The 13,550-nt window shown below is 43.1% G+C and overlaps 2 protein-coding genes across 2 annotated transcripts in view; one reads left to right on the forward strand and one right to left on the reverse strand.

The window, feature by feature from the left end:
* Positions 1-601: 601 nt before the first annotated feature.
* The window catches only part of LOC125994743 (DNA topoisomerase 3-beta-1), a 136,716-nt gene continuing 123,767 nt past the window's right edge, over positions 602-13,550 (forward strand). The window contains exon 1 of the mRNA XM_049764222.1: positions 602-753. Coding sequence (XP_049620179.1) covers positions 684-753 — 70 coding nt within the window. The 5' untranslated portion in view covers positions 602-683. The remainder of the gene's footprint in view (positions 754-13,550) is intronic.
* On the reverse strand, positions 7,402-8,870 carry LOC125965752 (interleukin-17A). The gene is made up of 3 exons (XM_049716590.1): positions 8,739-8,870; positions 8,407-8,582; positions 7,402-7,855 (listed from the first exon to the last, which is right to left on the reverse strand). Exons 1-3 carry the CDS (start codon positions 8,751-8,753, stop codon positions 7,627-7,629), a joined length of 420 nt encoding a protein of 139 aa, XP_049572547.1. The 5' UTR covers positions 8,754-8,870; the 3' UTR covers positions 7,402-7,626.

The raw sequence follows: 13,550 nt of genomic DNA on the forward strand, positions 1-13,550 counted from the left end.
TTTTCCCTTCACCCTTGCAAATATTATTCGATCACAAATCACTCCTGCCACCTTTCTCCACCCACTCCACCCTGCCTGCACTCTCTTTTCCACCACTCTGCCACACTCTCTATCACTTTGGACAGTTGACCCCAAGTATTTAAACGTATGTATCTACTTTCACCACCTCTACTCCTTGTAATAGTTTTGTTCCACTGAGTTTCTCGAATAAATTGTTGGGGATATGATACTAGAGAGAGAGTTGTTATTTAGGGAAGAGTTTAATCAAATGGTCTTTGAGGCTTCTGTCTTTTTATTCTTTGGTTATTTCAATATGTACTATTTTATTATAATGATAATAATTTTCCCCCATATATTATCAAAATTAACTTGGTTGATTTTCTTAATGACTATACAATATTTTATAGATACATCGTGAAATTATTTCCAATTTGGTCAGGAGGTGATGCACCATAAGACAAATGGCCCAAGAATTAAGCGGTTCGGAAGCAGAATGAATGAATAATTATAATGTACCATACCCCCAGACCAGCAGATGGGAGTAATGCATTTTTAAGGAGGCTGCCAACTGTCAGTTAAATTAGAGTAAGAATCAGCCGAAGAAGATAGCCTTCAATTCATTGTAACGATTACCAGTAGCTACTCGTATCGCATTTAGTAAAGTTTATGCTGAGAAGTACAAAATGAGGACCGTTCTGATGGTGGCAGAAAAGCCTTCCCTGGCTCAGTCAATTGCCAGAATTCTCTCTAAAGGTCTGTACAGCAATAATTATAATTATAATAATTTGTATTACAAAGTTAGGCATTTCATATGTTGAATATGTTGGGTGAGCACAAATGTGCAATTCTTTCCTATGCGCTTTCTAGCCAGGTGACAACATTTCGGAAATAGTTGTCTCTTAATGTCAAACTGAAAACGTTTTGGCAGCTTTTATTCTTTTAAACAAAGACGTTATAAATATGATTTAAATTAGGTGGGTTGTTGTTTGTGGTGCAATTGCTTGAGGGAGAGAAGGGAGTAACAGACACACCAAGCCGTCTTCCCTTTTCACTCGATCAAGCCAGCCGCTCCTGAATTTCAAGTGTGCCCTTATTTTAGGCATTGCGGTAAAAGAGAGCGAAGGAAAAGCAGAGCAGTGCGATACCATATAAATACATAAATGAGTCGCTGATGGTGTAGCTGTGCACTTGCTTGCTTTGTTTGCCGACACCGTGAGTTCGCGTCCCACGTATGACGGTGTGAACGTGTGTGTGAGTGACGGTGTGAGTGAGAAGAAAAACAAACAAACAAACAAACAAACAAACATTTTATATCTATATACACACACACACCATACGGTTTTCAAAATAAAATACGTGCAGTTTCAAATATGTTGCATTTTATGTCATTTTTCCAAATGAAAAACGTGTTACTGACATACACATTCAAAACAACCTCAGCAGTGCATTTTAATATGATTGGTTATCATGACCTGGATGCTATTAAACTAAAACACTAATATTTACAGAAACAAATTCATGAAAAAATATGAAAAGCATTGGAATGAAATAAGATCAGTGGTTCTTAACCTTTTTGGAGGTCCCAAACCCCATCAGTTTCATATGCGCATTCACCGAACCCCTCTTTTTGGGGGGGGGGGTGTTAATGACATACCAGCAAATCAGTGTGACTTCTGCTGTTGCCTTTGCAAGACCAGTTCAGCGTTATCGCGAATTTACACGACATTCAGGTGTGTTCGGCCATCCGGGGGGGGGGTATAGCATAACCCCTGAAGCCGACTCACCGAACCCCTAGGGTTCCCCCAGGTTAAGAACCACTGTATAAGATGTATCAGTCCATATAGGTCCCAGTCCATATAGGATTATCCTGCACTGTCCAATTTATTGTTCTTGCTTGTCTTTAGGAAGAATGACACACCTGAGACAAAAATCAAACTTAGCATGGTCTGAGTCTAAATCCAATTCTTGTTGAAAGGCACACAAAGATGGGGGCCAGTTCGTCTTCCATAATCATTCCTTGGCGGCCCTTGTGGTTGTGCTCGTTCTTCTCCCTGCTCCTTGGTTTGTTTTCTCCAGTTCCTGCAGATATGATACTCACACCCGTTCCCCATTGGTTCTCCCCAACGTCAGCTCTTTTTATCATTTTGTAGCAGTTCTGGCCGACTATTATGTTTTGTTACTAATGTCCTTGCTATCCGTATCATCCCTCATACCCAAGCTCATTGTCTCACATTCTGCGCAAACATTCATTTTCTCTGTCCAACTTCAAAATGCCGCACATTATTCCTTGTTAATTGTACAAAAACCTCTAGCAGTACAAACAAACATCAAGCAGGTCAAGAAAGCATCAGGCAGTAGCTATAATTATAAAACATTATTTGGAGCCATTGAGCCATATCGATGAATGTTTAGAAGTCATTCAAATACATTCCCAAAAGATGTCTAATAAGAGAAGTTGTACAGGTAAAGTGATTTCAATATTAGAATATATACTGGTGCATTTTAATCAATGATTGTGTGTATGTAAATGTATGCTTGTGCCCTTTAATAAAATATGAGCTTATTGATTTTCTAGCTAACTGGGAATCTGAAACTTATAGTATATGCAAAAGTTTGGGCACCCCTGATGATTTTCATGATTTTCCTTTATAAATCATTGGCTGTTTAGATCAGCAATTTCAGTTAAATATATCATATAGCAGACACGCAGACACACACAGTGATATTTGAGAAGTGAAATGAAGTTTACAGAATTTACAGAAAGTGCAATTACTTGAACAAAAGTAGGTAGTTGCATAAATTTATATATATATATATATATATATATATATATATATATATATATATATATATATATTATACGGCTTTCCTCTGCTCTTTGTCCACCACCACAATGTCCGGTTGGTTCGCCATTACCAATATATATATATATATATATATATTGGTAATGGCGAACCAACCGGACATTGTGGTGGTGGACAAAGAGCAGAGGAAAGCCGTTGTGGTTGACATAGCCATCCCAAATGATGGTAACATTAGGAAAAAGGAACATGAGAAACTTGAGAAATATCAAGGGCTCAGAGAAGAGCTGGAGAAGACCTGGAGAGTTAAGACTTCAGTGGTACCTGTGGTCATTGGAGCACTAGGGGCAGTAACCCCCAAACTGGAGGAGTGGCTGAAACAGATCCCAGGAAAAACATCTGACATCTCAGTCCAGAAAAGTGCAGTACTAGGAACAGCAAAGATACTGCGTAGAACCCTCAAGCTCCCAGGCCTCTGGTAGAGGACCCGAGCTTGAAGGGAAAAAGAGACCACCCACGGGGGGTGAGGAAAAGTTTTTTTTATATATATATATATATTGCATAAATATATATATTGCATATATCTATCTATCTATCTATCTATCTATCTATCTATCTATCTATCTATCTATCTATCTATCTATCTATCTATCTATCTATCTATCTATCTATCTATCTATCTATCTATCTATCTATCTATCTATCTACCTACCTACCTACCTACCTACCTACCTACCTACCTACCTACCTACCTACCTACCTACCTACCTACCTACCTACCTACCTACCTACCTACCTACCTACCTACCTACCTACCTACCTACCTACCTACCTACCTACCTACCTACCTACCTACCTACCTACCTACCTACCTACCTACCTACCTACCTACCTACCTACCTACCTACCTACCTACCTACCTACCTACCTACCTACCTACCTACCTACCTACCTACCTACCTACCTACCTACCTACCTACCTACCTACCTACCTACCTACCTACCTACCTACCTACCTACCTACCTACCTACCTACCTACCTACCTACCTACCTACCTACCTACCTACCTACCTACCTACCTACCTACCTACCTACCTACCTACCTACCTACCTACCTACCTACCTACCTACCTACCTACCTACCTACCTACCTACCTACCTACCTACCTACCTACCTACCTACCTACCTACCTACCTACCTACCTACCTACCTACCTACCTACCTACCTACCTACCTACCTACCTACCTACCTACCTACCTACCTACCTACCTACCTACCTACCTACCTACCTACCTACCTACCTACCTACCTACCTACCTACCTACCTACCTACCTACCTACCTACCTACCTACCTACCTACCTACCTACCTACCTACCTACCTACCTACCTACCTACCTACCTACCTACCTACCTACCTACCTACCTACCTACCTACCTACCTACCTACCTACCTACCTACCTACCTACCTACCTACCTACCTACCTACCTACCTACCTACCTACCTACCTACCTACCTACCTACCTACCTACCTACCTACCTACCTACCTACCTACCTACCTACCTACCTACCTACCTACCTACCTACCTACCTACCTACCTACCTACCTACCTACCTACCTACCTACCTACCTACCTACCTACCTACCTACCTACCTACCTACCTACCTACCTACCTACCTACCTACCTACCTACCTACCTACCTACCTACCTACCTACCTACCTACCTACCTACCTACCTACCTACCTACCTACCTACCTACCTACCTACCTACCTACCTACCTACCTACCTACCTACCTACCTACCTACCTACCTACCTACCTACCTACCTACCTACCTACCTACCTACCTACCTACCTACCTACCTACCTACCTACCTACCTACCTACCTACCTACCTACCTACCTACCTACCTACCTACCTACCTACCTACCTACCTACCTACCTACCTACCTACCTACCTACCTACCTACCTACCTACCTACCTACCTACCTACCTACCTACCTACCTACCTACCTACCTACCTACCTACCTACCTACCTACCTACCTACCTACCTACCTACCTACCTACCTACCTACCTACCTACCTACCTACCTACCTACCTACCTACCTACCTACCTACCTACCTACCTACCTACCTACCTACCTACCTACCTACCTACCTACCTACCTACCTACCTACCTACCTACCTACCTACCTACCTACCTACCTACCTACCTACCTACCTACCTACCTACCTACCTACCTACCTACCTACCTACCTACCTACCTACCTACCTACCTACCTACCTACCTACCTACCTACCTACCTACCTACCTACCTACCTACCTACCTACCTACCTACCTACCTACCTACCTACCTACCTACCTACCTACCTACCTACCTACCTACCTACCTACCTACCTACCTACCTACCTACCTACCTACCTACCTACCTACCTACCTTCCTTCCTTCCTTCCTTCCTTCCTTCCTTCCTTCCTTCCTTCCTTCCTTCCTTCCTTCCTTCCTTGCATAAATTTACATACCGTAATTTCCGGACTATAAGCCGTGACTTTTTTCCAAAATTTTGGACCGTGCGGCTTATAGTCAGGTGCGGCTTATATAAGATTTTTTTCGTGATTTTTGTGATGACTTGATCACTTTTACTCTTAACACTATTATATACAGTAAAAGCTACAAAACAAACTGACAAATAACTCGTTTTCAAATCAGACGAGTAAAAACTGGTCAAATATTAAAAAAAAAAAAGATATTATTAAAAGTGAAGACAATTTGCAATTCTAGTAATGACACACGAATTTGATGCACAATTTGTCTTCGCGGGCCACATAGAATGATGTGGCGGGCCGTATCTGGCCCCCGGGCCTTGAGTTTGACACCTGTGCTCTAAACCCTTTCTCTTACTCTGCCATGTCACTCAGAGATTACACAAAGCAGTGGCGCTGTTTGGACCATCTGCATTGTATTAAAACCCAATCAATCAGCATTTAAATTCAATTCTTCTAACATTTTGCTCACCAAAAACAAGTTGTAATGAATGTGAACTTTTAATGCATTTTATTCAGAAGGTTACTTTGAACCTTAGACGGCGGCGCGGCGTAGTTATGGATTTTTACTGCCTCCGGCCTCCAGGAGGCGCTCTAGCAGGAAGCAAGAGCGAGACAGCCGGAGAAGAGATAATGCGCCGGAGAAGACGTGCTAGTTTGTGTTTACATTTCGCGCATCACGCAGAACGCGATCAAGTCGGACATTACTGAAAGGAAGCCTTTATACACAAACCGTCATCATGGGGGACAAAAGAAATGCATATGATGCCGCTTTTAAGCCAAACTGTGTCCAGTTTTTGTTTGCTAATAACTCGCGTGCACACTTCCGCGTTGCTGCGGTACTACTGGTGCGTCACAGGCAATGTTTAGAACATGTTCAAGTATGTTATTAAAACGTTAAAAAGTCTTTCTATGTACTGTCTTTCTTTGTAAAAAACTCGTGTGCACATGCGGCTTATAGTCCGGTGAGGCTTTTTTTTTTTCTTCTTTTTAAAGTCCACTTTCCAGACTCCGCTGGGTAGGACTGGATTCTCAATATGGCTTTCCTCCACTGGAGGTGGTCCATGGCCAGTGGATGAAAATGCCATACTGAGAATATTTTTGGAGCAAAGGTTTTTACAGTCGGATGCCCTTCCTAACACCAACCCAAGGGGTTTGCTTTTTTTTTTTTGCTTATGTAAGAAAAAAACTGAAATATCCCTGAATTTTAGCTGGTGCGGTTTATAGTCCGGCAATTACGGTATATATAAATTTATTGCATACATATATATATATAGATATATATAAATGTATGCACCTGCCTACTTTTGCATACGACTATGAGAGAGAGAGAGAGAGAGAGAGAGAGAGAGAGAGAGAGAGAGAGAGAGAGAGAGAGAGAGAGAGAGATATGAAAAATGGATCTTTAAATGTGCTTACGTAGGGCTTGGTGATTTCAACTGACAATGTTTTCTCAACATAAGTATAAGTACAAAATAGTTCTGTTAAACCACAATTCATTAGTTAATTATCATCAATAATGATTTATTTTGTATGATTTAAGTTATTTTTGTGACCACTTGGGTTTTTACTTTAATTATCTGAGGGGTACCAATAATTTTATCCATGTGTGTAATCGGCACCAAGTGTACACAGATGTTTGCTATTTGCAGGTCTTCCACTGTGTGTATGTATGCATCTCTCTCCTCTGTCTCTCTCTTAAGCTCTCACCCTCTCTGTGTCTCGCTCCCCACTCACTCACTCACTCACTCACTCACTCACTCACTCACTCACTCACTCACTCACTCACTCACTCACTCACTCACTCACTCACTCACTCACTCACTCACTCACTCACTCACTCACTCACTCTTTTTCTCTGTCTTTTTTTGACCAACTTGATGAAATACTGTACTGATTGTTAAAACATTTTTCAAAATCATGGTTCATTACCCACTATTGATTACATGATTTAAAAAAAAGATCAAATCAGTATATTAAACGCTTGACAGCACGTTCGCCATGACACATTGCGTAATCAGATTGCAATGAAAAAAGAGATTCATTTGAGTGAGGCTTTTATTTCTTTGACACCAGGTAGGATAGTCTAAATGTGAGAAAATAACTAAGGATATACAGTAATTTATATTGTCAGTGTCTATTGAAACTTTTAAATGAATATAAATTCACTATAATTAAATCACAACCCTTACATGAATCCTCTCAACAGACACATGCATCACAATCAGCAATGCCATCAGATGACAATGGTACCACATGCCCTGCTTAGCTTTGCCTGGCGATAGCACATATACATGCTATAGTGATTAGTTCAAACTCTAAGGAGTAACTTGCCGTTGGTAAACAGCTGGGGTTCTTCTTGAGGACGGGCATCCACAGGGCTATTGGTATGGTCTCAAGACCAAAAGCATTGTCCAGCCCTCTGCAGGAGTGGCTTGTGTGGCAACTGGCTTCATGGATCACTTGAGGTACCCGGTTCACATCAATGTTTTTACTATGTATAGGGATCAGAGTAAAACCAGAAATACGTAATGAGCATTCATGTACAAATTTTAATCAGGGATGTCTTTGTGCCTTTAATGGCTTTCAATGTATTTTTGATGCTGATTTAAAGATGTTTTTACTTTTTCCTAGCACATCAGATTTTTGAAATATTCTAATTTTTGTTTAGGACCTGTAAGCGCTTGTGCAATACTGATTTTACCATGCGTTATAATTTAATGTATAGTAATAACATTTCAGGTAAAAAACATGTTGCTGTTTTTAACCCTTAATAAATATTACCAAATACAGCATTATATATTATCGACCCTGAACAGGATAAGCAATGTTGAAAATGAATGGATTACTGTTATGATGATGATTGATGACGACGACAACAACGAAAGCCTGATGTGCTAGAGAAATAATGAGAGCATATTCGGAATCAACACATACACTTTTCATCTAGAAAACTTTACTTGCATCTCTGATTTAAAAAAAAAAAAAAAATGTTGACAAGTGTTAAAAATCAGTCTAATCTTTCAGGCTGAGACAAGTACTCACACATAATTCCAGGGGGCAATACTGCGCTCATTGATGTCACTGGGCATATTGACCAACTGGCTGCTGTAATCATGCAAGCTGTATGTACAGATTGATTCATCAATACATTGGCTCTGTGGTGGCATAGCCAGGCACCAGTGGACAGCCAGCAGGTACAGCAAAAATACACGCAGCAGCTGCACACAGAAAAAGAATGGAGCTAAATGTTGTGGTTATTCCGTTGTAATATATACTTTGTGCTGTGATTGTTGTATTAGTTCCCTTCAACCCTGCACACAATAAGGAGTATAGATGATGGATTTCTGAACAATAGTAATGTAAATCTCACATACCTGAATCCTTTCCATTAGTGATTTTCAGGGGTAAGACAGGACACTCTAACCCTAGATTAAGCCTTGTTGATGATGTTTTAGCCTGTTTTTTCTCTTTGTCTTGGTTTCTTTGTCCCTCACCACATCCTTTTGCTGGAGTTTTGAGAACTGTTCTTGATGTAACTCTTTTTATATGTATGTGTATGTGTACATGTGTGCAAGTCGCATGAATTTTAAAAACGTTTTGGTGATTTGTCATCAGCAAGTCTGAAATGTTGGTGAGGGCACACATTGGCCACTCTAGTTCATATTCACGTCCTTTGTCAATTAATATTCAACCTTGAGGGAATAATTGTATTCACAGAGGATGTAAGAATGTAGCAAATGAAAGAGCCCTCTTCACTACCCCCTCACAATCCTGGAAATGAACATAGAGTATCTCATCAATAACTCTAAATCAGCCTTGGGTCATGCTAATGAAGGGTAATGTGTGTGTGCAAAAAGTAGTTTCTTTGCCCACCTAGACTAGTGCCTTCAAGCTTAGGTTCTCTACCATCTGCTGGAACACTTAATCCAGTTTTGGGGTAACTGCTCCTGGATGCCAAGTGACACTACTGTTGCCTTTACCCTCCACACTTTCTCCAGTTGTTCAGCCCTTTACATTTCTCCAGATTTTAGTGTCCCTTTTTTGGGGGGGGGGGTATGTTGCTGTCATTCTGTATTATTGCATCTAACATGACTGCTGTCCTCTCATGTTTATTATCCACCTCTATATCAGGCTGGTTGACTATCACCAGTTTGTCAGTTTGGATCTGTAAGTCTCACAGGATCTTGGCCTGGTTGTTCTCAACTACTTTTGGAGGTATCTGCAATCTTGATTCTGGGACCTCTGTTGTTGATGTTCCGGTACACTAATTGTGCTACCTCGCTATGCCGCTCCATTTATGCCTTGCCACGTGCATTCACCCTGCTGTGATATGCTGCACCATTTCTGTGTTTTTAGGGCAGGTTTTTGTGCTGCCATGAATAGTGCCTCTGCACTGACCTTCAGTCCAAGTTTTTCCAGCCACTGATATGTTTTCTTGATGTCAGCCACTTCTTCAATTTGACGGTGGTGCATGCCATTCAGCGGCTTTTCTTTCCATGACTGTCTGGCACCTGCGTGAAGCTGGTCCCCCACCCCACGCAAAATTTAAGGAAAATAGTCTGTTTTGTTTGTGCTTCGTTTGTGCTGGATTGTGCCGTAAAACGTTTAGTTTGTGCTGCAACATATTTTTAGTTATGAGAGATTATTTTATAGGTCATCCAGAGTTCACCCAGCCCCCCATCTGCTCCATATGAACCCAAAACGGTACCGTTCGTTTGTGCTGGTTTGCGCTGCAAAAACCTCTGAGCAATGTGCTACACTGAGGCTAGCTGACGCGCACATGGGAAAAAAACACTGCCATCCAGGGATCGCAACAGCGGCAATGAGCCTTGATAGTGATTGGTCGACAAGAAATCCAGACAGGTTAATTAAAGGCCATGGCATAACATTTTTTCTTTAATCGTGCCTTGAATGTTTCTACTGAGGTAGCAGTTCATATATCTATCAGTAGGGCATTCCAAAGCTCTGGATACCGTGTCGAACTCGTTTTTTCCGCGGGCCACATTGTAGTCTTAGTTTCTTTCGGAGGGCCACTATGACTGTCAACCCAAATCAATGTATGTACAACTCATATTATATAAAGAATAAGCGACAAAACAAACTGACAAATAACCAGTTTTCAAATCAGACTAGTAAAAACTGGTCAAATATTAAAAATATGTATTTTTAAAAGTGAAGACAATTTGTAATTTTAAGTCAAGTCAAGTCAAGTTTATTTGTATAGCCCTAAATCACAAACAGTCTCAAAGGGCTTCACATAGTCAAAAATTGACAATTATTCTCAAAGCATCCCCTGATCTTAAGCTCCCAAAAGGGCAAGGGAAAAACTCAAAAACCCCTACCAGGGGAAAATGAGAAACCTTGAGAAGGGACCACAGATGGAAGGATCCCCCTTTCAGGATCACCAGGTTGTAATGGATGCAGAGAGGGCACAAGTAATACATAATATGAAAATCAATGAAAAAATGGATGTCGGAGGTGCCCTCGATTGTCCTGGCAGTGTCCTCAAGGAGGTTGAGCTGCAGTTTCCTCATCTTGAATTGGTCCCGAAGAATCCAGCTAGCCCAGGGGTGGGCAAACTTTTTGACTTGCGGGCCGAATTGGGTTCTAAATTTTGACCGGGGAGCCGAACCAGGAGCAGATGGATGTAGTGTTTGTGTGAAGTAATATAAACGACCTGTAAAGGTCATTGCATAAAAGGTTTTGGCCTTTAGTAGGTAGTAAAGCATGGATATTCAAAAAAAGTTTTTTGAAAACAAATGCATTTATTAACAGCATTAAAAAAAACATCCCTAAAAAACTGCTATCAGTGATTCTCATAAAATATGACACTGTTATTATGAATAACAGTCTCCATAACTTCAGTGCCTGCAGGTCAGATTAATGAAAGATGTATGTTTATCTTATGAGATCACATCAAACGGCAAACATTCTGACCAAATATATCATCTTGAAGAATCGGTGAAAGCATACATCCAAATAAAGTAATCAAACCGGCAACACGGTGAGGGGTATCTGAAAATCAGAGCAGAGTTTTAACTCACAAACACCTGGTAACAGAAGTGAGGAAACGGAAAACACTTCCTTAAAGTAAGCCTTAAGAACTTTAAAGGTTAAGATTAGTCACAAACAGGTGGTGCATCAATGTCCTTGAGCATCCTGCATTGTTTGAAAATGAGAATGGTCGCTAGTTTCAATCCCTGCTATTTGTACAGATCATATTCAAAATGCATTTTTTTACAACAAACTTGAAAGCCTCTCCTTCATTTTCAGTGTTCATTTGATGTTGATGTTCATGTGGCTGAACGTCACCTCGCGTACGTCGAGCCAAATTGGCCACTCTTTTTAAACACTCGGCACTCAGTGTCCACCTTGCTTTTCCGTGGGCGACTCATTTTAATGGAAGGATTCCAGGGGAAGGTTTGTGGGTGGCTTTAGCGTAAAACTGTATCCGAAAACTCGGCGCGCAAATTACAAGAATGCTGTCGTCACAGCCCACGCTCTAAATTCGGCACTGCTACAAATAGAGCGCGAAGGTGCCATTTCCGTACTACTGTGTACGTACACGCACTTGTGAGTGTGCACCGAGCTTTCTGACACGGCTTCCGGTAGTAAATGCGCAGGCGAGTGGTTCCCCATCTACTGGGTAAACGCAGTCATTGCAGGCAAAATGACCGAAAAAAAAGTTTAATAATACAATTTATTCCCACGGGCTCACCACCTGTGGGAGGGGCCGAAGGGGTCGGGTGCAATGTGAGCTGGGCGGCAGCCAAAGGCGGGGACCTTGGCGGTCTGATCCCCGGCTGCAGAAGCTGGCTCTTGGGACATGGAATGTCACCTCTCTGGCTGGAAAGGAGCCCGAGCTGGTGTGCGAGGCAGAAAGATTCCGACTAGATATAGTCGGACTAGCCTCCACACACAGTTTGGGTTCCGGTACAAGCCCTCTCGAGAGGGGCTGGACTCTCTTCCACTCTGGAGTTGCCCACGGTGAGAGGCGTCGAGCAGGTGTGGGTATACTTATTGCCCCCCGGCTGGGCGCCTGCACATTGGGGTTCACCCCGGTGAACGAGAGGGTAGCCTCCCTCCGCCTTCGGGTGGGGGGACGGGTCCTGACTGTTGTTTGTGTCTATGCACCAAACAGCAGCTCAGAGTACCCACCCTTCTTGGGGTCCCTGGAGGAAGTGCTGGAGAGCGCTCCTTCTGGGGACTCTATCGTTCTACTGGGTGACTTCAATGCTCACGTGGGCAATGACAGTGAGACCTGGAAGGGCGTGATTGGGAGGAACGGCCCCCCTGATCTGAACCCGAGCGGTGTTCTATTGTTGGACTTCTGTGCTCGACACGGATTTTCAATAATGAACACCATGTTCAAACATAAGGGTGTCCATGTGTGCACTTGGCACCAGGACACCCTAGGCCGCAGTTCGATGATCGACTTTGTAGTCGTGTCATCGGATTTGCGGCCGCATGTTTTGGACACTCGGGTGAAGAGAGGGGCGGAGCTGTCAACTGATCACCACCTGGTGGTGGGTTGGCTCCGATGGTGGGGGAAGATGCCGGTCCGACCTGGCAGACCCAAACGCTCTGTGAGGGTCTGCTGGGAACGTCTGGCAGAATCTCCTGTCAGGAAGAGCTTCAACTCCCACCTCCGGCAGAGCTTTTCCCACGTCCCGGGGGAGGCGGGGGACATTGAGTCTGAGTGGACCATGTTCCGCGCCTCCATTGTTGAGGCGGCCGATCGGAGCTGTGGCCGTAAGGTCGTTGGTGCCTGTCGTGGCGGCAACCCCCGAACCCGCTGGTGGACACCGGCGGTAAGGGATGCCGTCAAGCTGAAGAAGAAGTCCTATCGGGCCGTTTTGGCCTGCGGGACTCCGGAGGCAGCTGACAGGTACCGGATGGCCAAGCGGAACGCGGCTTCGGCGGTTGCTGAGGCAAAAACCCGGGCGTGGGAGGAGTTCGGTGAGGCCATGGAGAATGACTTTCGGACGGCTTCGAGGAAATTCTGGTCCACCATCCGGCGTCTCAGGAGGGGGAAGCAGTGCAACGTCAACACTGTTTACAGTGGGGATGGCGTGCTGCTGACCTCGACTCGGGACGTCGTGAGTCGGTGGGGAGAATACTTCGAAGACCTCCTCAATTCCACCTACACGCCTTCCATTGAGGAAGCAGGGCCTAGAGACTCTGAG

The sequence above is a fragment of the Syngnathus scovelli genome, chromosome 3 (genome assembly GCF_024217435.2).
Source record: "Syngnathus scovelli strain Florida chromosome 3, RoL_Ssco_1.2, whole genome shotgun sequence".
Lineage (NCBI taxonomy): Eukaryota > Metazoa > Chordata > Actinopteri > Syngnathiformes > Syngnathidae > Syngnathus > Syngnathus scovelli.

Coding starts and splice junctions, on each gene's coding strand:
- LOC125965752 (XM_049716590.1), bottom strand. Junction 7,856..8,406: donor ATTGCCCCCTGGAATTATGT/GTGAGTACTTGT, acceptor CCCTATACATAG/TAAAAACATTGATGTGAACC.